Below are 27,684 nucleotides of genomic sequence, written 5' to 3'. Positions count from 1 at the left end.
TCACTTCAGCAAGAAGAGTATCCGAGTTACAGGCATTAATGGCAGTGCAGCCTTTCCTTATTTTTCACCAGGATAGAGTGTCTCTGAGAACCATTCCTATTTTCATGCCAAAGGTGGTATCCAGGGTATCCTTGAACCAAGCTATTCATTTGCCTACGTTCTTCCCTAACCCACAGAACAAGGGGGAAAAACTTTTGCACACCTTGGATGTACACAGACAACTACGCTACTATCTGGACAGAACTAAAACCAGCAGAAAAACTGACCCAACTTTTTGTAGCATATGCAACTGGGGTGCAAGGAAAAGCAATTTCCAAACAGACAATTTCAAAATGGATAGGAAATTGCATTCGCTTTTGCTACTCTTTTCATGGAAAGACAGCTCCTGAAAATATCAGGCCTCATTCCACAAGAGCCACAGCCACCACTACAGCTTTCCTACGAGGGGTGGCTACCAAGGACATTTTAGAAGCTGCTACTTGGAGCTCCGTGCATACATTTGCCAAGCATTACAATCTACCTTTATACTCCAGATCCCGAGCAGGCTTTGCAACTGCAGTTTTACAGGGGATCTTAACTACACCATCCTTATCTTAGTACCTCCTCCCCCAGTTTGGCTTTGGTATTCTACCCTTATGTTATGACTGCAGATGCATCCTTGAAGGACATAGTACAGTTTTGTACCTACCATAAATGTAGATGTCCGATAGGTATGCATCTGCAGTCAGGATTACCCACCCTCCTTCCCCTCTGTGGTATTCCTAGGGTGCTTACCCCCCTTTCAGCTAGCTGGTGAAGTCTATTATGGTGTATTTGTTTGTTTGTATATATGTATATATATATTTTTTGCTACTGTTTGGAACATTCAACATTTATCCAAATTTAGCCTTCCTAGAGGGCACCTGGCATCTGGGGCAAGAAACACTGAGGAAAATGGCGTCGGCTGATGCCTTTATACCCCAGAAGCTCTGACGTCGGGGAAAGTGCGACATCAGCCGAGGCCAGACCCAGACTTTGGAATCCGGCCGACCGAAGGGCTGCCTGAGGCAGGACAACCCATATGTTATGACTGCAGATGCATACCTATCGGACATCTACATTTATGGTAGGTACAAAACTGTACTTTATTGGATGCAGCTGGATCTAATTAAGGAATATGCTGCTTCCCCCCCAGGGTCCATGTCGGAGGGAGACAAGGATCTGTACTCTTCCTGAATGGCCACCCTCCACTCTATCTCTAACACCTCTATGCGGCTGTTGTCTCATGCTACGGAGGGAGCCGCTAGAGCAGGCGGAGTCGGGCTTGTCATGAGGAGACAGGCCTGGCTCCATCACTGTGATTTCTCGGAACCCTTTAAGGCATCATTCGCGAATGTCCCTTTTGATGGTTCTGCACTGTTCGGCAAAACCGTTCGCGACACTCTTGTCCAGAGCGAGAAAGACTGGAAGACCTTGTCTGCCGTCGGAGTCCGCTTCTCTGCGCCCCAGAGGTCTTTTTCCAAGAACCAAAAGGGTCAGAAGAAGATGTGGTTCTGAAAATCGCATCAATCCCAGTCTGCTCAGGACAACCAGTCCTGTCGTGGCAGAGGAGGACAGGGTGGATGCCATCCCAGAGGCAGAGGGGGTCCTAGGAATTTTAGGTCCAGAGAACCGTTCTCTGAAAGGCCCACGCAGAACCCCTGAGGGGGTTTCCCGACTGCTCCACTCTGGAGGCAGTCGGGAGGCGTTTTTCGAGGCACCTGGCAAAATGGGAGTCCATAACAACGGATCGCTGGGTGTTTCGTATTATATCCAGAGGTTACCAAATTCCCTTCATAGTAAACCTCAGAATCAGAAGCCTTCCCGACGTCCCACCCAGTCAAAGGAAGGCGGCTGCTGCAGAAATTCAGCAGCTTCTACAAAAAAGAGCCATCCAGCCTGTCCCCCCAGATCAAGTCGGATCAGGGTTTTACTCCAGGTTCTTTTTGGTGCCAAAAAAGACGGGGGACTTGAGGTCCATCCTCGACCTCTCTCTCCTAAACCTGGCGGTACCCAAAGAAAAGTTCCAAATGGTCACGTTGCAATCCGTCCTCCCCTTATTGCGGGAGGATGACTGGATGTGCTCTGTAGACCTCAAGGATGCGTACTATCACATTCTAGTGGACAGGCGTTCCAGGAGGTTCCTCCGCTTCCGGCTGGGAGCCAGTCACTTTCAATTCAGGGTCCTCCCCTTCGGTCTCACCTCAGCCCCCAGGGTGTTCACCAAGGTCCTAGTGGTAATAGCGGCCCACCTGAGACTCCAGGGAATTCAGGTCTTTCCATACCTGGACGACTGGCTCCTCACAGCCCCAACAAGGCATCTACTTTGTTCATGCAGGGACTATTTTCTCGGTCTGGCTCCACTATTAGGATTAACCATCAACATGACCAAATCCTCTCTCATCCCTACACAGATGCTGGATTTTATAAGGGCGAGACTGGATTCCAGACAGATGCTTGCATTCTTGACTCCAGATCGGCTTTGGAACCTGATGTTGCACTGCAGGCCATTCTTCAACTGCAAACTCCTTCGGCGGAATTGATCCTGAGGGCCCTAGGATCTATGGCGGCTGCAATCCCTCTGCTGCCATTGGCCCGGTTGAACATGAGGGTTCTGCAGTGGACCCTCCAGGTACAATGGTCCCTGTCTCGCAACCCCCTGTCTCACCCCATTTCCTTAAGCAAGGTTTGCAGAAAATCGCTCCTGTGGTGGCTCCAGTTTTCCAACCTCCACACGGGACGTCCCTTCTCACTACCTCCGCCAGTCGACACAGTGACCACGGACGCTTCTCGCCTGGGGTGGGGGCATTTTTCAGGCAGGACAGTCCAAGGCACATGGAACGACGTAGAGACCTCTTTGCATATCAACGTCCTAGAGATGAGGGCGGTGCTTTTGACGTTGCAGGCACTACACAACTCTCTTCCGGTAGGGACAATTGCGGTACAGACAGACAACATGTCGGTAGTCTGGTACATCAACAAACGGGGGAACCAGGTCTTACCCCCTTTGCCGCGAGGCCATGAGAGTGTGGGAATGGGCGATTTCCACCAACCGCTTTCTCATAGCAACGCACATTCTGGGACGGTCCAACATTCTAGCGGAGAGGCTCAGTCGTACTATCTTGACTCCTTACGAGTGGTCTCTCAACCACCGAGTCGCAGAGCAAGTATTTGCCCGATGGGGGCGACCTTGTTGCGATCTTTTTGTCTCTCCTTTAAACACGAAATGCAACAACTACTTCGCTCTGATCCCCCCTCCGGGGGAGTCCCCGAGAGACTCTCTAGTTCATGCTTGGCCTCCCGGTCTGCTTTATGCTTACCCTCCTCTTCCCCTGATGTTGAAATGATTACAGAAAGCCAGGCAGCTGGGGAGCAAAATGATCCTCATTGCCCCATTCTGGCCTCGTCAGAAGTGGTTCCTTTACCTATGGTCTCACCTAGTGTATCCACTATGGATTCTGGATCCCATTCCGGATCTCATCTCTCATCCTCTCGGTCTTCCGACTCCAAACCTGGTCAACCTCAAGCTGACGGCTTGGTTGCTCCAGTTCCACTCCTCATAAGGACTCCCGGGATCTCATCTCCGGTCAAAGCCATTCTTGTAGCAGCTCACAAGCCTTCCACCAGGAAGGTTTATCGGAGTAAGTGGAAACGCTTCACCATTTGGGCAGAACACCGTCGTTTAGACCCTTTTACAGCCCCGATATCGTCGATTCTAGATTTTCTAACCTCTCTCTTTCACCAGGGGGCTAGTTCTTCCACAGTCAAGGTACAACTGGCAGCAATCTCATACTACCATGTGGGGCAAGAGTCTGGCCCTCTTATCACTTCCAAACTGTGTAAGACCTTCCTCAAGGGTACCTTCCTCCTTAGGCCTCCAGTTAAAGAGGTGGTACCTCCATGGGATTTATCCTTAGTCTTGCAGGCCTTGACTGGTCCCCCATTCGAACCGGCGGCCACGGTTGATCTCAAATTTCTCTCTTGGAAGACAGCCGTTTTGGTGGCCATAACTTCAGCCAAAAGAGTATCGGAATTGCAAGCTCTTTGTGTCAAACCACCATATCTGTTTTTTCACCCTGATAGGGTTTACCTCAGGATCAATCCGTCCTTTCTACCTAAGGTATCTTCAGAAGCGAACATCAATCCATCAATCTCCCAGTGTTTTTCCCCAACTTTCATAACAAAGGAGAGTACAAGCTACATTCCTTGGACGTACACAGACAACTACGTTTTTATATCCATAGAACTGCTAATCATAGGCAATCCGATCAGCTGTTTATCTCCTTTGCCAAAAGTAATTTCGGAAAGTCAGTTTCTAAAGTTTCTCTCTCTCGATGGATCTCAAGTTGTATTCTTTTAGCATATCAGAGCTCGGGGATGCCTGCACCTCAAGGAGTCCATGCTCATTCTACTAGGGCCATTGTACTTCTGCGGCCTTTCAAGCTAGGGTTCCACTGGATGACATTTGTTCCGCAGCCACTTGGGCTTCATCTCACACCTTTATCAGCCATTATAAAATAGATGTTGTTTCCCGAGGTAGAGCGTCCTTTGGCTCTGCGGTGCTCCGGAATATCCTTCCATGAAGGCCACCCAAGATTTAGGTAGCTGGGTACTCTGTCCCACAGGTTGCTGACAAATGAAGTTCCTACTTCAGATTAAGAAGTTATGTACTCACCATAACGTTCCATCTGAGTAGGTATCTTCATTTGTCTGCAACCATCCCCCCTCCTTCCCCCTGACCGATATGATCGTTCTTGTGTTATTAGCATATGTTCCCACTGGGACACCTTTTATCTGCTGTGCTATGGGGCAAACTTGATCTGAGGTCAGTTAGAGTAGGCAGGGGAATATGGGTAAGGGGGAGGTGCTAGGAGCTCGGATCTATGCTATGATAGAAGTTGCCGGCTCGGATCCGAGATCGGATCCGTATCCCACAGGTTGTAGACAAATGAAGATACCTACTCAGATGGAACGTTATGGTGTGTACATAACTTCTTATTTTCTTGGTGCTGCAGTTTTCCTGCTTTAAAGGTTACTTTTGCACATTTATCAAGACCCAATGGCATTCTTATATTATCTGAAAAAGCTTTGACAACCTGCAGTTGTGCTTTCAGTGCCTCGTGTGATGAGCTGTACAGTTTTAAATCATCAACAAAGAGAAGGTGAGAAGTCTTTAACACTTTGTTGTTTTCTAGGAGCCAAATTATAACTTTGGTCTAAGCTGTTAAGTGGGCGGCCGCTGTGGTGCAGCGGTTAGCGTTTCCACCTCACAGCAAGAGGTTCTCCGGTTCGATCCTCAGCTGGGGTGCCTTCTGTGCAGAGTCTGCATGTCCTCCCTGTGGTCGTGTGGGTTTCCTCTGGGTGCTCTGGTTTCCTACCACATCCCAAAAAACATGTTGTAGGTGGATTGGACGCTCTAAATTGGCCCTAGGCGTGTGTGTGCCTTCTGTGGAAGGTTGGGCACCAGGCTGGCAACTCGACACCATGAAACGCTACTGCCAGTCATAAGCGGACAGTTGATCCACTGTTGCGACCCCTAACCAGGAAAAAGACGAAAGAAGAAGAAAGTCTAAGCTGTTAAGTAGACAGCTTAATGCATTAAGGGCAAGACGGAATAGCAACGGTGAAAGAGAGTCACCCTGGAGTAATAATTTGTCCTTTGTCATGGCTTAATTGCAAAGTGGTCTGCCACTGTTTCATGGTCACTGTAATGAAGTTGATCAATGTTGGGTGTATCTTGTACATTTTTAAGCACTTTTTTATCCTTGAATGTGGGATACTATCAAATGCTTTTTTGTAGTCAGTCCATGCCATACTTAGATTCTTCCCTTTTTTTTTTTTTTTTTTTTTTACAGTTTTTCACTACGACTTTAACAAATGATTCTTTGTTGCACATGACTTTAATTGTCCTTTTAGTCTATTGCCATAATTGAGTTTTCTTCTAAACAACTGTAAACTGTCTGCATCAATTCCAGTGTATAGTTTTTACCCTGTCGGAAGGCAAGTTCTATAATTTTTGGGGTAGCTTGCAGGTTCACTCTGAAGTAGGAGCATTGTTTTTCCTGTTGTTAGCCAGGTTGGTGTCTGTTCAGGGTGTGCATATAAATAGTTCTTACTCATGGCGAAGTCTTTGTGCAAAGATGATGATACTTTTAACTGGAAGCCAAGTACTGCATCTGGGCCTGGGGTTTTCCAACTAGAGGCCTTTCTCAACTTTGTTTCAATCTCTTTCCGTGTTACTTAGTCCCATTTCATATTCCATTTAGCATCTTTTTGTTCCACAGGATCTTCATAAATATTTCTCCAACATGTAAATAGTTCTTTTTTGGTATTTTTTCATTTCTTTTTGCCTTGTTTCTCCAATTCTCTATGGAACATTTTGGAGTCATCAATAAATTGCTTATTCTGTACTTTTTCTTTATATTTATCTGTGTATCTTCTAAGTTTTTCCACCTGTGCTGAGATTTTTAGTTCATTTGCGATAGTGCATGATTGATCTGATCTGTTCTAATACTGCATATTGCTTTTATCATGTCTCGTCTCTACATATTTTTGTTGATCTGTTTCCTCTTCTGTACTCTTCTAACAGTGATACTTCTTGTCTTAATTGCTTTGTAGTTTTCTCTATTCGATACTTCCATGATGGTATTCAGTTTCTCCCCTTCCTTTCCTTCGCTACTCTGTGTTCTTGTAATAGAACTTTATCAGTTATTAATTTAGCTGCACAATAATATATACCGTTTACTTCTGTTGTATCGCATGTATCTGTATGAACACTCCTAATTACTGTATTCATTTATTTTATCAAGCTTCTGATGTTTTTTTTGGTTTTATTGACCTTCTGCAGCCTGTTGCTTTCATTGATCTTAATATGTCTGTCTGTCTCTATTAAATCAAGCAACCCTTGTCTTAGGTTGTTTTCTTCTGAACTAAGGGCACGGGCAGATTTTTTGTTTTCGATTTCCTGTGGACATTCTATAAAATATTCTATAGTATCTTCCTGTGACACATTCTCTTCAATTTCATCCTGTGACATCCATTGCTGTGTCATATGGGAACTCACTGGCCTGCCACTCTTCAACAGTGACTGCATCAGAGTTTCCGCAGTTTCTTTTTCCTTCCCTTGCTGTCCAACTTCGTGAACATTTATACTGGTTTACTGTGAAAGGCTTCAAAATATCTTCATATGGCACCTGACCAATTGCTTCCTGTTCCACTGTTTTTTCCCTTACGTTGGAGGTCCATTGCTCTATCCTGTTGTGGAGCTTTCTGAATTAGATTTTCTACATTGAATCCTTCCCTTCGCAGGTACTCCATAACCTCAGTTTCAGTTTTTTTAACTTCTCCATTAGTAATCTTCTTTTCTACTTTTCCTCTTTGTCTTCTTATTTTTTTGTATTGTAAAGTTTTCCATGTCTGGAATCCTTTGACTATATTTCTCTTCAGATATCTTTGGTGCTGTTCTTTTTGTATTGATTAGTTTTGCTTTCTCCTTTGCATAGATATTGCAGCAAATTAAAGCTCTTTTTCTTTCCCTTGTCCATATTTCTTTTTCAGATGACTCCTGATCTTGCTGTTTCTCCTTACCTTTGGGGACTCATTCCATCATGCTGCGATATAACCTGTGTTAGACCTCCTACACCAAGTCCTTCACTTCGCATGCACTCCATACCTTCAACTTCTATATTTTTTTTTATTTCTACTTTACCAATCTTCTTTTCTACATTCCGTCTTTGTGATATTGTCTTTATTGTGAATTTTTCCATATCAGGATGACTTTGTCTGTATTTCTCTTCGAATATCTTTGGGCCTGCCTTCTTTATATTGCTTAATTTGACTTTCCCCTTTGTATAAGTATTGCACCATATCAAATCTCTTTCTTTCCTATGTCCATATTTCTTTTTTATACTTTTCAAAAATCTCTAGGATGTTCATCGTGCATACAGCTGCAGTCATAACAGATGGGTTCTCCTGCCGTCAGGCGGGTCCTCGGTCGGCCGAATTCCAAAGTCTAGGTCCGGCGTCGGTTGTTGTTGCTTCTTCCCTGACGTCAGTGCGACAGGGGTATAAAAGAACCAGCCGACTCCATTTTCTTCAGTCTTTCTTGCCGCGCGGTGCCCGAAGCAGAAGCAGTTCGCAAGTGCCGGCCAGCTCCTGAAATTATGAAAATTTTGCAACCAAAGTCTTCTTGAAAGCCAAGTACCCTGTTGGGGAAACTTTTCTTGCCTCAGACCAATGTCAGACAAAGTTAATAATTGTATTTCATATGGGAAGCAAATACCGCATAAGGATTTTCATTCCCTCTGCATTCCTTGCTTAGGCCCAGACCACGACGTCTCGGCCTGTCGTTTTTGTGCTACATTCAACAGACGCACCATTAAGGGTCGGGCGGAGTTCGCCCAACATTATTTTGGCAAAAAATTTAATTACATTATGTCATCGGATACTCCGACTCCAGTTTTGAGTAAAAGACGCAAAGATAAGGACCGACATTCGAGGTCCGCGGCTTCTTCCGACACCACGCCAAAGCCGATTACAGGTGGTCCGGTTCTCAGTGAGGCGCCTACGCAGCCCCTGACTACCGACGGCACTTCATTGGCGGTGTCTACTGTACCCGAGGTCGCAGGCTCCTCGGCCCACACCCCGACTACCGATACCGAAGCCACTCTAGGAGGTGAAACTCAGTGTTTAGACAGGTCTGCCACCTCACAAGGTGTCTTCAGGCCTTCCTCTTCTTTGTCCATCAAGGCTTTCACTAAGTCTAAAGCAGCCATGCATTCTAAGAGACAAGCTACACAGGGCCCTTCTCCAGGCCCCATGCCTAAAAAACAGATGCTCAAAATGGCTGTGGATTTGATTACTCTTATCAGGGGTTCTCATCCCCCCCCCGGACAAAAGGCCCAGAGTGGAAGAAGAATCCCCCTCCTTGGACCAGGCCTTCATTATTTCAGAGCACTCTGATGCAAAGGAGTCCATTCCCTCTGTCCCCACCCCCCCCCCTGAGGATTACTCTTTTGGGGAAACCTTGCATACCTTGAGGGAACACTTCCACTGGGAAGGCCAAGAGTACTCAAACTCCAAGAAAAGGCTTAGGGATTTTCTCCTGCCCCCTCAGCACAGGCCTCTGGCTATACCTCCTGTCTTAGACATACTAGATGATGTGTATTCGGAGGCCTGCCTTAACCCAGACTCTTTACCTCCAGCCACAGTCAAGCCTGACAGGTACTACCGGGTTCCTGACTCACACCAATTCTTATACAAAAGCCATGCGGCTGACCCAGAAACTATCTCACAGGGCCCCAAGGGAATTAAGGCCTCCACTGCTAAAAATCCATTACCTTCAGAGAGAGATTCCAGAGCTTTAGAAAGGTGGGGGAAAAAGGTATACACCTCGGCCACCTTAACCATGAGGGCATTAAACTGCCAGTTCCATATGTTAAAGTACCAACAGTTTCTGTTATCACAGTTGAGAAGCAAAATGGCACAACCTGAACAACCAGACTTGAGGGAGTTGCAGGATTTGATACATAGTGCAGAACAAGTGGGTAAACATACCTTGCAAAGTGGTTTTGATGCTCTAGAGGCCTCATGTAGAGCTGCTGTTACAGGATCAGTCATAAGTAGACATGACTGGCTCAAGGAGCAAACCTTACCAGATCATGTCAAAGCTAAATTACTAGATGTCCCTCTACAAAAAGATGTATTATTTGGTGTTAAAGCTGAGGAGGTATTAAAGAAAATGGAGGAAAAGGCTAAATCAGTGCAAACAGTGAAAGATTTCCTACAGGTACAACCTCCAAGTTTAAGTAGAAATTGGCCTTCCAAAAATTGGTCCTTTCCAGCCATGGACAGACCCCAAAGAGGTAGATACAGGCACCCGAGGGGCAGAGGGCAATCTCAAGGATCGTTTAAAGGCAGACAATGGCAAGCTCCTACACAAAGAGGTGGTGAGGATAGTTCACAGCCATTCAGAAAGCAAACCCAATGACTTTCCCCTTTGCATGCCAAGCGAGGCTCGAATGGCAGCACCCTTAGGTGGAAAACTGGCATTATTTTCATAAATTTGGCATATTGTCACAAAAGACAAATGGATCCTGGACATTATAAACAGAGGCTACAGATTCCATTTTCACACCCTTCCACAAATGAGAGGCATGCCAAACCTGCCACACAATCAAAGGGCAGAGGCACAAAGACAAATTTCAGATCTCATGGACATGAAAGCTATTCAAGAGGTACCTACACAAGAACAAGGTCAAGGTTTTTATTCCAGACTATTCCTGGTACCAAGGAAGGGAAAAGATTGGAGACCTATTTTGGACCTATCCATCTTAAACACATTTTTACTTGTGCCAAAATTCAAGATGCTCACATTACAGCAGCTTCTTCCCATGCTGGGCAAGGTGTCTTGGCTGGTAACATTGGACCTCAAGGAGGCATACCTGCATGTCCCAATCAGACAAGATTGCAGAAGATACCTCAAATTTCTTGCAGGTTCAACCCATTATCAATTCTCTGCATTGCCCTTTGGCTTATCTACTGCGCCCAGAGTATTCACGAAATGCCTGGCATCAGTAATTGCCTACTGCAGACTTCAAGGGATACAAATATACCCATATTTGGATGACTGCCTGATCCAAGCGGACAGCAAGCACATACTTCTGAAACATCTGGCTTTTGTAATAATGTTGTTGAATTCTCTGGGATACACAGTCAACAAAAAGAAATCAAGGCTAATACCCTCTCAAAAAATAATTTTCCTGGGTGCCAACTTGGACACAAACACCCAGATGGCCTACCTCACGCCAGAGAAACAGGGGCAACTAACTCAATACTTCAGAAAACTAGCAAATTTCACCAGGCTGACTGCAAGGAAAATTCTGCAGGCTCATTCATGGCATCTTGCATCCTACTAATCCCATGTGCAAAGCTGCATATGAGGAAACTTCAGTGGTACCTGAAAAACCTATGGTCTCAACACAGCCACAGTTTGGAAACAATAATACCACTGATTCCATGTCTTCAAAAGGAATTTCTGTGGTGGGCTCAAGAATGCCAAAGAAATACAGGTCTCCTATTCTGCAAGCCTCAAGCAAATCAAGTCATCACAACAGACGCCTCGGACTACGCCTGGGGGACGCACATGACAGATCGGTGCATTCAGGGCAAATGGTCCCAAAAAGAAAAGCACCTACACATCAATCAAAAGGAAATGCTAGCAGTAATAAATGGTATTATAGCTTTCAAAGACCTTCTGCATCCAGGTCAACTATTGATAAGGACAGACAGCACCACAGTAATGTGGTACATAAACAGGGAGGAACCCATTCATACCCCCTATGCAGGCTGGCCATGTCACTTTGGAACATGGCTCTGGAATTACAAATCGAACTTCAAGCACAGTACTTGCCAGGCAAGGAAAACACGCTGGCAGACAACCTAAGCAGAAATATGACAGACCCACATGAATGGAAGTTGCACCCTCAAGTTTTTACAGAGATAATTCAAGCATGGGGAAGACCAGACATAGATCTCTTTGCCTCCCAAAAAAATCACCAATTGATAAAATTCTGCTCAAGGACTTTTCATCCACAGGCCTGGAGAGTGGACGCTCTCTCTTTCAGTTGGACAACAATGACACTTTATGCCTTTCCACCTCTTCCTCTGCTGCCCAAAGTTCTATTAAAAACCAGAGCAGACAGACCAAAGATGATTCTCATTGCTCCAGACTGGCCAAGACAACACTGGTACCCACTCCTGAGGAACCTGACGCATTCCCCACCATGGACCCTACCTCTAATGCCTCTTCTTCTGACTCAGCACAGCTTCAAAACTCTTCACAGTCAGCTGAAAACACTCACTCTGGCCGCATGGAAGATTCCTTTACTTCACAACAGACCCTACTCTCCAAGGAGGTGCAGGATGTCATTTTGGAAGCCAGAAGGCCTTCTACAAGGAAAGCTTACTCCGCAAAATGGAAACGGTTTTGTGCCTGGAATGAGAAAAAGGGCCAGAATCCTGGAATACTGAATTTACCTCAAATATTACACTATCTAGCTGAGCTGCTAAGCAGTGGACTTTCATTCTCCTCCATCAAAATCCATGCCTCAGCCATTTCTGCAGAATACAACACTGATCCTCCTTTATTCTCTCACCCCCTCTTAAGACAGTTCCTCAGAGGGGCTAAGAATATAAAACCCCCAAGGAAACAACCAATACCTGCTTGGCACCTCAATTTCATTCTAGAAAAGCTGACCTTGCCTCCTTTTGAGCCAGGTGCCTCAACAGATTTGCAATATTTGTCCTGGAAAACAGCCTTCCTTCTGGCTATCACCTCAGCTCGCAGGGTATCGGAACTACAAGCCCTCATGGCTATGCAGCCTTTCATCATTTTCCATCAGGACAGAATTTCCTTACGAACCAATCCGTCCTTTATGCCAAAGGTGGTATAAAGGGTAGCTTTGAATCAGGCTATCCACTTACCTACCTTTTACCCTAATCCTCAAAACAAAGGGGAGAGACTACTACATTCCTTGGACATCCACAGACAGCTGCGTTATTATTTGGACAGAACAAAGCCTTTCAGAAAATCAGAACAACTCTTTGTGTCCTATGCTATTAGAGCTCAAGGGAAGCCAATTTCCAAACAGACAATCTCAAAATGGATAGCCCACTGCATACGCTTTTGTTACTCTTATCATGATAAAACTGTACCTGCAGGCATCAGATCTCACTCCACAAGGGCCACAGCTACCTCTGCAGCTTTCCTCAGAGGAGTTCCTACCAAAGATATTTTGGAAGCAGCCACTTGGAGTTCTCTGCATACCTTCTCCAAGCACTACCACCTACCATTATACTCCAAAACTAGAGCAGGCTTTGCCACTGCAGTCTTGCAGGGCATCCTGGCTCCTCCTAGTTCCACCTAGTGCCTACCACCCCTTTCTTAGCTTTGGGATTCTACCCATCTGTTATGACTGCAGCTGTATGCACGATCAACATAGTACAGTTTTGTACCTACCATAAATGTAGATGTTCGAGTGCTAATACAGCTGCAGTCCAGGTTTCCCTCCCTCCTTCCCCTCTTGGGACAGGCCTATTGGCTAACACCTCCTCATACAACCTGATTGGGGTATTCATTTATGGTGTATTTGCTTGCAACTACTGTTTTCTTTTTATTATATTGCACTGCATTATTACATAAATTTATGTATTGCCTTCCTTCTGGGGGCACCTGACATCTGGGGCAAGAAAAACTGAAGAAAATATCGTTGGCTGGTTCTTTTATACCCCTGTCGCACTGACGTCAGGGAAGAAGCGACGACAACTGACGCCGGACCTAGAATTTGGAATTCGGACGACCGAGGACCCGCCTGACGGCAGGAGAACCCATTTGTTATGACTGCAGCTGTATTAGCACTCGAACATCTACATTTATGGTAGGTACAAAACTGTATTTTTTGTTGTTTTTATTTTCACACTTCCTCAGATGCTTCTTTTTCCAAACAGCTCAAAGCTTCTTGGTCTGTATACTGTTTTTCACAAATCTATTGTATTAATGAACATAATGAAGCTTCTGACAGTTTTTTCTTGTGGAAGTATTTTTCTTCCTCTAATTTCTCTCGTGTCTGGAACTTCTGGGCTTTTGTCGTAATAGTAACAATACACAATTTCTTTCTTATCCTCAATGGCTGTTCTTTGGCCTATCAGTTTTTGGTGATTTTTGTGGACTGTTACTTTCTTCTACAACAGGGGTGGAGCCATCCTCTCCCTAGGCCTGGCCTGGCCCCATTGTAGGAATGTTTCCATATTTTGAGGTTTCTACACTGTCATTTTTTCCAGTCCTGGCACCAGTGGACCTACCAGGATTGGGCTCTTTTTTTTATTCTGGTTCTTTTGCACTCAGCTGTCTTTTATAATTTTTAAGCTACTACTGTCCATGATATATGCTGTATAAATACAGTCTGTGTATCAGTTTCATCTTGGTGAGATTTTGTGGGAAAAAAAAAAACAGGGTCCACCTCGTGAAGGTACTCGCCAAGACCTGAGGATGAATTCAGTTTCAGCAATACTACTCTCCTTTGCTTGCTGATTTATCATCTCTGCATTTGGACCCCAGTTATAGATGAGCTGATATGGCAAGTACATATCTCATAATTGGTGACTGATTCATACAGGTTTGAAATGTATTATGTTTTTAAGGAAAAGCAACAGATGGTGAGAGTGTGTTGACACATAAGGATCACTGTCCAGTGTGAGTCTTCATTTAACTTTTGCTTATACTGTAAAATATGTTATCAGAATTTGCAGTATAGTATTTGGGAGATTAATTTGTTAATGAAATAATGCAGCTAAAAAGTATGTTTACCTTTGAAATTTTCAGCAAAAAGAAATTATTTTCTTGCCTTATCAAAAATGCTTGAACTGTAGGCTAATGTTTAACACAGCAGAGTAGGTTTAGATTATTGCATGTGCAAGGTCTTTATGTTGTGTGAAGTTATATTTCAAGTTATGTAAAATTGGGTGAAACAAGTTACTTGTTTCATTTAATATTGCCAGTTTTGCACAGTATAATTGATACAGCTTCAGAGTTTTGTTTATAGATATGTAACCACCACTGAAGTATGTTTGTATCTTTTGTACCTAGGAAAGACGGAGGAAGTTGTCTTGAAGAAACTGGAGTACATCTGTGCTAAACAGAAAGCTGTGGAAGCACAGAAGAGGAAGTTGACCTCTGTACCAGTCAATGTTGAACTTATGCAGCCCAGTCTTGTCTCAGAGAAATGCCAAATTTCGGAGGTTGTTTCATCACTACTGCCTGAGAGTACTGATAGTTTGGTTGCAGGAACTGTGAGGTGGGACAAACCTCTGATCCTTCGAAGAAAGAAGTCAGCTGGTGAGACACCTTCATCCACAGAATTTCCTCTTGCAGGTATGTATGCGTCTAGTTCCATTATTTATATTTTCTGTAGCATGTTTATTTTGCTGGCATACAGTGGACTGTCTTTTACATTTCACTGTTGTCTTGAGAGGTGTTCACAGGGTTTTCATGTAAATGCTAGGAAGATGAAGAATTTTTGTCCTGGTAGTGGTCATAGTTTTACACCTAGTGAGTGTCAGCTGATTAGAATTGCTGCAGGTGGAGAAGTTGTAAAATAAACTATGGGAGGTAGCAGCTTTATCTTTCTATCCTCGGTATTTTGTTCCAGTTTTATTATTTCTTTATGCCTTTAATTGGCAAAGTAAGATAATCTGTAATAGTGTTGCTTTGGGAGGATTTCTGAAATAGATTCTTCCAGTGAAATCTCCTTTCTGTACAACGTCTGATGATAATTTAGGTGTCCATTTTATGCTAGTACTGTGCTCCGTATGGCATTTTGCAGTAGCTCATATACTTCTTTCAAATAAGCCTACTCCCTGTCAAGTCACCTGGTTTTGTTTCCATTCATACTACATATGCTACATAAAATGTTCAGTGATGAAAGAGAAGAAAATGGCTAAGTCCTGCATGCGTAAACGCTTGTTGGGTGGCTATTGGAGCAACTTTGGCCTTGAGTGTCCTACCTTGGACATTTGCACATCCTCAGTTTGTGCTAGAGAGTATAATTTAACAATTCCCATGTACATCCTGAGGCTTTCCTCACTGACTTGCAGTTATAAATCAGCTCATGAAGGAGCGTCATTGAAAGACGCATGTTGTTAATCATTACCCCAAGAACTGCAAGTAGGAGCTCAGGAGTGTAGACTTGGAAACCCCACGGCTGGTGGTTCATCAGAGCTTGCTGTTTATCCTTGATCCTTGTTCAATACTTCACTGCTGATCTCTCTCTTCCTAGCAGGGTGTCATCTGTTTCTGGCCTACTAACTGATGCCATATTTCTTGATCTCAAAAGAGCATTTGAAACTGTCAACCAGTCGTTAGTACTACACAAGTTCACTCTTAGTGTTATTTCTAATGAGGTCGCAGATTGGTTAACCAGCTGCCACTCCAGTAGATCATTCATGCTTTTAAGTAAGAAGCACATTGATATTGTAGTAAGCATCACTAGGGGTGTCCCACAGAGATCTGTACTTAGTTCTTTATTTTTCTCCTGGTATGAAAATTACCTGCCATGTTCTTCCAAGTGTCACCTGCCTCCTATATGCCAGTGGTGCTGTTTTAACTGGAGCTGGGCCAGACACTAGAACTGTCTCAGTAGATAGTGCAAAACACATTCCACCTGATATAAAGCTGTCTCACAGAAAGCAAATTCACTGTAAAAACAACGAAAAGGCATACCATGGTCTTTGGTACAGTGCAGAAACTCATGAATGCAGAGACTACTGCCAGTACTGATCAGACACATACTTTTCAGCCTCACACCACCAAAGAAAGATGTTTCGGGATACGTCTAGACTGCCACCTGAATCTGAATTGATATTCACAAGCTTAGGCAGATAACGTACCCTCCTACTTACATACTTTTTACAGAATTTGTAACTTTCTCACCCCAGAGGCTATATAAGCAGGCAGTAGTAGCCATCCTCCTCCTCCTACTACTACCGAGACTAGAATATACTCTCCCATTATCATGTCTGTTGCCTCAGAAAGCACAAGATTGCTTCAATCTACAGAAAACAAAATATTGAGAGGCATTCACCTGTCAAACCCTTAAAAACAATGTACCAACCTAAAGAGAGGAAAATGGCTTCCAGTAGTAGCCAGAGCCACTTACATATTGAAAGCCCTCATCTTTAAAATCTTACAGTGGCTACTGCCTTCTTCTAAAACATATGCTGTCAGTGAAAGAACAGACTCTGAGCTGAACTTTAAAGAATCCTCCACAGCAAATCAAATTGCTTTCCACACTTTAGGCCCCTTCACATAAGGGCCTATCATCCTCTAGCTTTGCCCACTGTTTGCTACTTAGACTTCCTAGCTCTAACTCCTGGCCCTGATTCTCATAATCCTACAACATTTCTACTGCAAGCAAGCATGTAAAATGTGCATTTCTTTCATAATTGTTGCTACATTTCTTCATTGCTGCTGTACAGTTATTATAGCAATAACCCACGCCTGGGTGTGGGTAATGCTAAATTTACCCACGGTTGGCGTGGTTTGGTCCCGAGGCTAAGCCCGAGGGACCAAACAAAGCCAACCGTGGTAAATTTAGCATTACCCACACCCAGAAGTGGGTTATTGCTATTATACCATGACATTATTTAAGAAAAGAAACTGTTACTTTTCTTAAATAATGGCATAGTATAATGCCTGTTTACTGCCCTTCCGCAGATGTCTGGCATCCGCGGTTCTGATGTACTGGCGCCTGCGCAGTACATCAGAGTTGAGCAAAGCAACGGAGAAAGCAAGATCTCCGTTGCTTTTTATGTTTCGCTATGTTAAATGAGTTTAACATAGCGAGACAGTTTTAAAATAAGCAACGGAGATGTCCGTTGCTTATTTTAAACTGTCTCGCTATGTTAAACTCATTTAACATAGCAACACTAAAAAAAGCAACGGAGATCTTGCTTTCTCAGTTGCTTTTAAACACTGTCTCGCTATGTTAAATGGGTTTAACATGGCGAGACAGCTTTAAAATAAGCAACGGAGATCTCCGCTGCTTATTTAAAGCTGTCTCGCTATGTTAAACCCATTTAACATAGCGAGACAGTGTTTGAAAGCAGTTATACTAATGGAAAAAGTCCGGGACGGACCTTTTTCCATTAGTATAACTCGATTTACAACGGGCACGCTGGCCAATCAGCGTGCACGTTTTGGGGGGGGGGGTCATGGTATAATATATGTTATCATTTTATTTTCTATTTTTGATAGGTATAGCTTACTTGCCTCTCTATTCCACTTTTTTTGTATGAATTATTTCACCCATGCAATACCTACAAATGGAAAATTATGATCAGTGTACTACCCCCATAAACAAATGTAAAATAAAAATAAAATGACTCTCATACTCAGTAATGACAGCTCCCTGCAACTAGTCAGACCCCACTTTCAAACCAAGTGTTAAAGAAAATGCTTTTTCAAAACTTGTCCCTGCCAAACGGAACAAGCTGTCAAATTACCTAAAAGGCAGTGAAAACCTACAGCTTTTCAAGAAAATTAAAAAAAAATGCTAGAAGAAAGTGTGTGCAGATGTTTCAACTATACTGGCTAAGATTTATTACTATGTATTAACATCAAATCTGTTAGACCTAGTAAATACCTACTTTTGAAATTGAGTGATCCTCCTGCTCAGGAGAAAACAAAATATCTGTGCATTTTGTACAGTTGTAATAGATGTGTCCTGTGTAGTCTGTGAGTTTCTCCTTTTATTCCACTTAGTTTGTCAGTTTGTTTATCACAGGGGGTTCTGTAGGCCACACTTGTCTTCTGCACATCTCCTCAAGTATATGCTTGTCTCTAACAATACTTTGTTGTAAAATTTGCACCCACTTATCTTTTTTTTTTTTTTTTTTCAAAATATCATGGCTGCTGCATAATAAAAGTTGCACAGCTGAGACATACCCTTCCAAATCCAGAGCTCCCAAACTTCACTGATCTTTTTGCCAAGTCTTCATCTTCCATCTGACTCTTGGATTTTCCCCACTCTATATGAAGTCAGTCATTCAATTTTATTCTTATTAAAACAGCCTTCTTAGTTGGTGACCCAAAAAGTCTCTCTGGAGGCAGTCGGGGAAGGGGGGGGTGCTTACCCTTGCACCAAAAAGCCTGGATACCCATGACAAAACACTCTTAGGTGCAAAGGTTATATCCAGAGGATATTTCATTTCCTTTTTACAAATTCCTGTAAAAAACAGGGGAAGTCTTCCCAATGTTCCACCCAGTCAGATGGAGCTAGCAGTTCAAGAGATCCAGAAGTTGCTAGACAAAAGACTCATCCAAGAGTTCTCTCAGACCAAGCAGGATCCCGAATTTACTCAAGGTTTTTAGTGCCAAAAAAGACGGAACCTCAGACTTACCTTGGATCTGTTATCTAAATCAGGTTGTAAAGAATGCTACATATCTAATGATCACGGTTCAGTCTGTTCTAACTTTCCTACAGAAGGATGACTGGATTTGCTTAATCGATCTTCAAGATGTGTACTATCACATCAAAATGACCAGGCACTCTTGAAGGTAGCTACGCTTCCAACTGGGAGCCAGTCATTATCGGTTCAAAGCACTGCCCTTTGGTCTCGCCACAGCCCCCAGGATGTTCCCCAGTTGCATGTTAACAGTAGCAGCTCACCTGAGACTGCTCGGGTTCAGTGTGTTTCCTTACTTAGATGAGTGGCTCCTCACCGTACTGACCAGACATCTGCTTGTAAAAGCCAGAGACTATTTACTTCAGTTTTCTCACTCGCTGGGAATCACTATAAATATGGAGAAATCACAACTTCAACCAGTCCGAGTCTTTGAGTTTATAGGGGCTTGTTTAGACACAGTCTGTTCTCTACTTCTGTTTCAAAAACAGAGTTTTTGCATTGAAGACGCATGTCAGACAGATTCTTTCTCTTCCTTCTCCCCCAGCAAAATTGGTCCCTAAAGCTCAGGGTTGGTGGTTGCTGCAGTTATTTTAATTTCCAGTGCTCATTTCCCCCTTGAGAATTCATCATTGGACTCTAGCAGTGCAATGGCCCTTTTACTAAAACCGATTAAGACATCTGATAAGGCTGTCTCAGGCCTGCAGAAAATCTCTTCTTTGGTGAATTCACTCCGAGGAAGTCAGTCAAGGGGTTCCATTTATCTTTCCTCCCGCAACACCATATTGACTATGGATGCCTCCGAGTTGGGCTGGGGTGGCATTACTTGGGACGGACTGTTCAAGGCACATGGTCCCCACATGAGACCAATTTACATCTCAGTGTCCTAGAGATGAGAACGGTGCTTCTAGCATTGCAGGCATTTCAGAGCTCTCTCCCATTGGAATACAGATGGGACAGTATGTCAGTAGTCTAGTACGTCAACAAACAGGAAGGAACCAGATCCTACCCCCTTTGTCGAGAAGCAATGAAAGTATAGCAGTGGGTGATCTCAACCGACTGCTTTCTTGTAGCAATGCACATACCGGGGAAAACCATCAATCTAGCGGACAAACTCAACAGGACCATCCTCGTGCCTCACAAATGTTTTATTAACCAGTCAGTGGTGAAAATGATCTTCCACAAATGGGGTCACTCTTGCTGTGACCTAGTTGCATCCCCCCCTGAACAACAAATGCAGCAGGTTTTTTGCTCATATAACACCTCAGGGACAGTCACCTAGAGATGCTTAGTCCATGTTGGGCTGTCCGGTCTCCTTTATGCTTATCCTCCCCTGCCTGTCATCCCCAAATTTCTTCATAAAGCACTTTGGTTGAAGAGCATAGAAATGCTCATTGTTCCCTTCTGGCCTCAACAGGTGTGGTTCCCCTTCCTTTTTGTCTCACTTAGTACATCCTCTTTGGATGTTGGATCCCAGTTCAGACCTACTATCTCACCCATCAGGGCAGATTCACCCGAACATTGTAGGCAACATGTTGACTGCATGGTTTCTTCAATTCCAGTGATAGCTAAACATTCCTGGCTTCCCTCCCCAGTTGAAAAAATCCTAGTCTCATCTCATAAACCTTTGACTAGGAAGATTTATAAAAGTAAATAGAAAAGGTTTTCTTTTTGGGCTCATGAGAGAGAGAGTTAGATCCTTTTACTGCCCCACTTCCTGCTATTCTAGATTTCCTTGCATCGATTTTTCAAAGTGGGGCAAGTTTTTTCCACTATTAAAGATTAGGTAGCAGCCATCTCCAAGTATAACATCAGAGATAAAGCTTTTCTTTTAGTATCATCTAAATTGTGTATTGCTTACACACACTTACTTTTTACCAAAAGTTGCCTCTGAAGCCAAATTCTGTTTGAAGTGAGTGAGGGATGGGCTTTGTTTTACGAAGATGGGAAGTTTATTCCATAGACAAAGTAGCCTTTGGTATACAAATCCATCTCTACAGCAGGTTCTGTTAGAGTCACAAATAAGGTTCAGGTCCATGGAGTGAGTAACCCTCACTTAGTTTTTCTTGTGAATATGTAACTTTTTCATCAGGCTTGATCAAAGATTGCCTTGTTGGTCAGGCATAAGTCTGTTCTCAGTAAATGATATGAGACTGAGTGAAGCGATGGGGCCTTTTGTCTGTCTACATAAGACATGTGTCTTACGCTTTGTAATTTTTTAGTATAAATTTCTGGAGCCTCTCCAGTTAGTGTAAGTGCCTGGTTAGGTGCATGCAAAGGTAGCATTGTACTCAATTATGGGCCTGATGAGGGCCGAGTACAGTGGCACTATGATTTCCTTTGATCTTGATGCTGTGCCTTTATAAACTAAGCCACACAGAAGAATTTCCTCACTACTGTAGCTACCTGGTGGTCAAAGTTTGTTACTATCTGTGTTCCTGAGTCCTTCGCCAATGGGTCTACTTTTAGGGGTATGCTGTCATATATAATTTGCAGGGATATCTGATTTTCCGAAGGGTGTGATTATGCATTTTTTAGCATTTAGTCTCAGACAGTGGTTTTGGTACCAGTCATTTGTCATTTTTAGGCCTGTTTATTAGATGTCAACATTGTTTGGGGATTCATTGATTGGTCCCTAGCTTACAGACGGTGAACTTGGTGAGCCAGGGACTCCTAACACTGGCCTTCACTTCAAAGAAGTATATATCAGATGGAGGTGTCCCAACACTTAGCCCTGTAGGACATCATTAGTAGCAGGTTTCTTACCAGAAACGGATTCACCTATCTGGACATCATGTGTCCTGTCAGTGAGCCAGTGGACTATTCATCTGATGATATAGGTGGGGTTTATGCTGAACTCAGAAAGCTTATCTGTTATCCCTGAGTGAATGATTGTGTTGAAAGCTTTGGCCAGGTCTAGATAAGTGGTCTGTACAGTTTTACACTTCTCTATGGCCCTGGTGACTTTCTTGAAGAAGTTCACTAGATTGAACAGGCAAGAACTCTCTTTGACAAAGCCAAATTGGGTCTGGTCCAGTATTTGGAGAGTTCCTGTGTCATTATTGATCAGGTTCGTGATAATTCTCTGCATAGCCTTGCAGGTAAGACTGGTCAAGCTTATGGGTCTGTAGTTCCCTGGGCCAGTTGATGGGCCCCCCTTGTGCAGAGGGGCGACTTTTGCAGTCCTCCATTCCTCTGGGATGGAGTTTGTCCAGAGGCTGTGTTTAAAGAGGGTTTCTAATGGCCCTTATAGATTCTGTTTTAAGCTATTTAAGAAGCATTCTGGAATGTTGTTGGGACCCACAGAGGCTGTGTTCTTGGCTTTAGTGAGCACAGTAAGGACATTTTCCCTCGTAATGAGTGGTAAGGGGGGATAGTTGCAGGTATTTCTTTGGGTGTGTTAGGAGGTGATGGGAAGAAGTTTGAAATGAACTTGTCAGCCTGCAGGTTTGCTCTACATGGCACATTGCAGAGTGTTTCCCCTGAGGTTATGAACATGATTAAAAAAAAAGCCTTGTGGCCATCTTTCATCTGGAAGACCTTATTTGCCTCATTGTTTGCTTTAGCAGATTTGACCAGCTAATCTCTAATTTGTTTCTTTGTTTAGACTGGTGAATGTCTTTTTAGACTGTTTTGTCTGTTCCTTCTAGGCTTTGGAGAGGATTTTACCTTTTGCTGAGTAGTCTCTTTATGCTAAGGTTCCACCAGAGGGGTTTATTTTTGCCAGTAGTCATAGGTTCAACTCTGATAGGTACTGCCTCCTCTATGCAATAATGAATGTGCTTGTACAGTGCTTTTGTGTACAGTTCAGAATAGACCTCAGTGTCATCTAGCTTCGGAGAGGTTGGGAAGTTTAATAAACTGAAACTTAGTTTGAGGTAATTGGGATTATCAAAGTTCTTAACAGGTTTGGAATTTGATGGAAGTTCTAATTTAGTTTTAATACTAACGGAGATCATTTTGTGGTCAGATCTTACCAAGGAGGAGTTGATGCTCTAGAGGGAGCAGCATTCCCATATGTTCATGAGTACTAGGTCTAGGATATTTGTACTTCTAGTTGGGGAGCTAACTAGTTGCTCCAGGGTGTTTGCACTGATGAAGTCCAAAAACCTCTGAGCTAGTGAATTATGGATTGTACAATTCTCCTGTTTATGGAGGCGTAGTTGAACTCACCTTTAAGTATGGTATTAGGCTGAATGTTAAGAGATTCCAGTAGGTTTAGGTAGAAGGTGTGGATGTCCTTCAAGGATGCATCTGCAGTCATAACAAATGGGTTGTCCTGTCGTCAGGCAGCCCTTCGGTCCTGACTGCAGATGCTATCCTGTTCGGACATCTACATTTATGGTAGGTACAAAACTGTACTTTTTCCAGACTCAAGTTAGGGGATCTGTAGCTATCAAAGATATGACAGGGGGTCGCACCTGTGGTTAGTTAGGCATCTCAAGTAAGTCATGTTGTTGGACCAGTCTAGCAGTGTACTTGTCCATTATGAACACTGAAACACTTCTTTGTTTTATCCTGAGCTGAGGGGGATCAAAAAGTATGAAAGGCATTGTAGCCTTTGATAGCTGGGGTGTTTTCCAAGGCTCTGAACCGTATTTCCTTGACTGCACATAATGTCTGCATTCTCTAGGGTGAGGAGTGCTTCCAGGGAGTGGATTTCTTTTTAAAACCCCTAGCATTGAGCAGCAGTAACTTTAGGTAATCGTGAGTGATTTTTGTTATGTTGGAGGGTTTAACAACTTGGCACAGTGTAGAAAAGACACTATGGGATAGATATATTTTTTCCAATATCCATAAGCCAAGTGGTGACAAATGTAGACTGTCTGTGGCAAAGCCAGTGGCTTATCGATCATGTCTCCCCAGGCTAACCGATATTGGATGCCCTTGTTGTGATACTAGAAACTAAGCCAGTTGTTGAAGTCAATCATAGTTTGCTGGTATTGTGGCATCATCATTGGTGAAGATAGGATTCTGCTGAAGGCTAGTCATCCCCATCTGGGAAACACATTCAGACAGCTGCATCATGTCTGTCATATAGTCCATTGAGATACGTCTTGGGACATTTACACCCACGTGGATTATGACCATGTCATACTAGTACTTGTGGTTTAAAGACCTAAGTACATGCGTGAACTGGCGGGTCCTAGGTCCAGACAGCCTGTGATCTTCTGCTTGTTTAAGGGGGACATCAATATGTCTTACAGTGGAATTCCAATAACTAGAATGTTTGACTGTGTGGTGTGTTGCTTTATGGGCTTGGAAGTGGGGCTACTATGATTTTCAGACTTGTATTGTGTGCGGGGCTGTCTTTCTTGAGTGTGCACAGGAGCACTGAGAGATGCTTTTAGGGGGTCTTGGAGGTTTGGTTAGATTACAAGTGAGTATTTCTGCATATGTGGTTCTGCATGTTTGTTCCTTAGTGTTGGTAGTGAGTGTTTTGGGTGTAACGCTAACAACCTGGTTTGCATTTTTATGTGTGTATGTGAGAGCTTTGCCTCTGATGACATTGTGCATCTACATTTCTCACACACTGTTTGTTTTAAAATTAAATGGTTGTCAGTGAACATAAGGCATTTACTACACTGCCTCAGGATGCCAATATCTACCAGTCCAGAAACAGGGATGGCAGGGGAGCGCCTATCCATTATACCAGATCTTTAATAGGTGGGAAGGAGTAGGGTTGAGTCACTTAAAGGTGTTACAGTGTTTTGTAGTGTACTACTAGATGCCCTGCAGTGGTGATACACTTTGTGCAAACTGGCAGCTCTTTGAACAGCTGTGAGCAGTAGGAGACTATAGGTAGCATTTTCTATAGAGGATTTTAAACTGAAGAGGTTTACTTATAAACAGGCCACAGTTAATAATGTTTGCGAGGCTTTGATACCAGTAGATGAAAACTTTTATATAGTTAAGCAATCAGACCAGTGAGTTAAACACCTCACAGTAAGCTTTCCAACTGCAGTTCACAACTTGGGTGGATTGAATCGGCCCTCTGCTCCCACCAGAGTGCGGAATAAAATGCTTTTATTGTGAAAAAGAAATGATTTTGAGCTCAAGTGCAGTAACAAATGCTTTACAACAAAAGGCAGAACTCCTGCAATATCAGGAATCCTTTGAAATAAGTAGGCAAACAATGAGAAATCTTCCCCAGTGCGACACCCGTGCACATTGGGAAGGATAACAAGTACAAACACACTGAAGTACTATTTCACTTAAGAGCACACAGAGATCACAGTCAGTCTGGGGCTGGTTTCTCCCTTTCTCTCCAGATCCCCAATAAGATTCCCCACTGGCACAGCTATAGGGTACAGATCTCAGCCTAGTCGTCAAGCCAAAACCTCCAGCACCCTCTCTGTCCAACCAGTGCTTTGTGTCCCTGCCCAAGTAGCTGAGACACACACACACTTTGAGATATGAGTTATATACCAACACACAGACACTCCTGGGGAAGGCTGCCACAGATTCTCCAGCTATGCCTCCTTCTGCCAGACTATAAGGTAGAAATCACTGCCACCAACCACTATTTATCAACTACTAATAAAGGCCCTTACCAAAGGGTGTCCAATTTTACTGTGCAATATTATTATTATCCAATTAGTAAGTGTGATGAACAGCAAGACTATTGGAGTGGCTTTGTACAGTATCCCCATATAAATGCAATGTACTCTTAAGAGCTTAAAGTATCTTTACGCAAAGCAGCCACAATTGAAAGGTTTAAAAATATTTAATAATAAATAATACAAACACAAGACAATACTCATCAGTTCAACACAATGACATGAGAGTTCAGAGATCACAGGGAAATGCTTTAAAACACTGTTGCAGGATAGTCTGACATAAATATAGAAAACAGCTAGACTAATCTGGCTAAATTCCTATCTAACTCTAAGAGAAGTCATTGTTCTAAATACTACTTACATACAGAGCAAAGCAAGTGCCTGGTGAGTGTATGTTCTTACTAGATCCAAGACAAGATGCAAAATAGTCATTTTCTCTGAGAAAATCTTAAATTGATAACTCATATCTCACTGTTAGAACTTGTAAAGTGCAGTAGGAAGTTTCATTGCTAGATAATGTATAGTGAAGTATGAAGTTTCACTATTAGAAAATATAAAGAGCAGTAGGAACTTTCATTGCTAGAATATGTAAAGCGCAGTAGGAAGGTTCACTATTAGAAAATGTAAAGCGCAGTAAGAAGCTTCACTGTTAGAACATGTATAGAGCCATAAAAGTTTCAGTGCTAGAAAATGTAAAGAGCAGTAGGAAGTCTCACTGTTAGTCATTCTAAGGGGATCTAGTATCTGTCTGCCTGGGTCGACAGACCACGCTGCTTTGCCAGAGATGGCCTGCACCTGTCACCCTTGGGATTCCGGATACTGGCTAAGGCTCTTGCCGCCCCTATAGTGCCTTTTTTAGGTAAGGTTCAAATGACAAGTTCACCACCATAACAGGAACAAGCAAGCAAAAACTGAGGATAATGCTACTCAATGATAGAACTCTAAATCTCAAAATGCACTCACTCGAGGCACTTCTTAAAATGGAGAACATTGATATCTGTGCAGTGACAGAGACCTGGTTCAAGGCTCTAGAGAGCACCCCTTCATTACCAGGCTATAAATCATACCACACTTTTCGTCCATCTAACCTGGACCAGAACACCAAAGGGGGAGGTGTGTCCATTAAGGATATCCACACCTCCAGGCTAGTTGCGCAGCATCATGCATCCGAGGTTATCCAAGTGCAACTAACTCTAGGCAAAACTGCAGTCCAAATTGTAGCTTGCTACAGATCTCCCACCATGCCCCAGGATTCCCACTCCTCTTTTCTTGATGTACTGGAAAATATTAGGGTTCAACCAAACACCCTAATAATGGAAGATTTCGACTACCCCACCATTAACTGGGAAAACCATGTACCAACTCCCTTCGCTCATCGCTTTCTGGAATTCATAAATTCCAATGCCCTGGATCAACTTATCCACACACCCACCAGGGGCAACAATATCCTAGACCTAGTCATTACCAACATGAGTGACTGGTGTTCCACACCTGAAATCAACTCCTAATTGGTCAGATCCAACCATAAGCTAATCACCCTAGATATCCGCATCCCATCCCCACCCACCATTAAGAAAACCACGGTAAAAAAATTTCTCCAAAGCCAACTTCGTCCTTCTTAAGACAGAAGTGGCGAACTTCATGACACCCATGCAGATGAACAATACTGATGTTAAGTTGTCTATCTCGCCTTCATTCTTGCTGGATGGGGTTCGGAGCCGATCCTCGGCTCCGACTCGGCCAATACTAAAGCTCGAGAGCTAATTCCACTGGCTCGAGGCTCCCCCATATCCCACAATGCTAGGCGGTAACTCCTCAGATCTCGTTTGCCGCTTAGCTGACTAGGTGCTTTTCCAACCGGCTCTGCAGGTTAGTTAAATTTCTAAAGTTCTAGCATACTTAGACCCCCTTTAAGTTAGATTTTCGATAGTAATTAGTTAGTTACTTAGTTTGTTAGCACTCCCTTACAGATATCTTCCCTTTCCAAAAATTTTTTCCAAGGGTTATTTCCCTTAGGCCTTAGGCCCCTTCCCACCCCTCCTAGTAGTTGGAGTGAGTGTGTTTTTTTCTGTCAGGATCTTTGTTAAATTTAGTTACTTTAATTTAATTTTTATTGTAATCTGTGTGTTTGTGTGAGTGATTGCACTAG

At 43.4% G+C, this 27,684-nt stretch overlaps 1 protein-coding gene across 1 annotated transcript in view; it reads left to right on the top strand.

The window, feature by feature from the left end:
* MGA (MAX dimerization protein MGA) overlaps nucleotides 1-27,684 on the top strand; it is a 2,673,741-nt gene that overhangs the window by 2,466,584 nt on the left and 179,473 nt on the right. Inside the window, exon 21 of the mRNA XM_044060555.1 lies at nucleotides 14,663-14,947. Coding sequence (XP_043916490.1) covers nucleotides 14,663-14,947 — 285 coding nt within the window. The remainder of the gene's footprint in view (nucleotides 1-14,662; nucleotides 14,948-27,684) is intronic.

This window comes from Protopterus annectens, chromosome 2.part0 (assembly GCF_019279795.1).
Source record: "Protopterus annectens isolate FY-2018-M chromosome 2.part0, PAN1.0, whole genome shotgun sequence".
NCBI lineage: Eukaryota > Metazoa > Chordata > Ceratodontiformes > Protopteridae > Protopterus > Protopterus annectens.
This window is presented reverse-complemented; position numbering and strand designations above follow the sequence as displayed.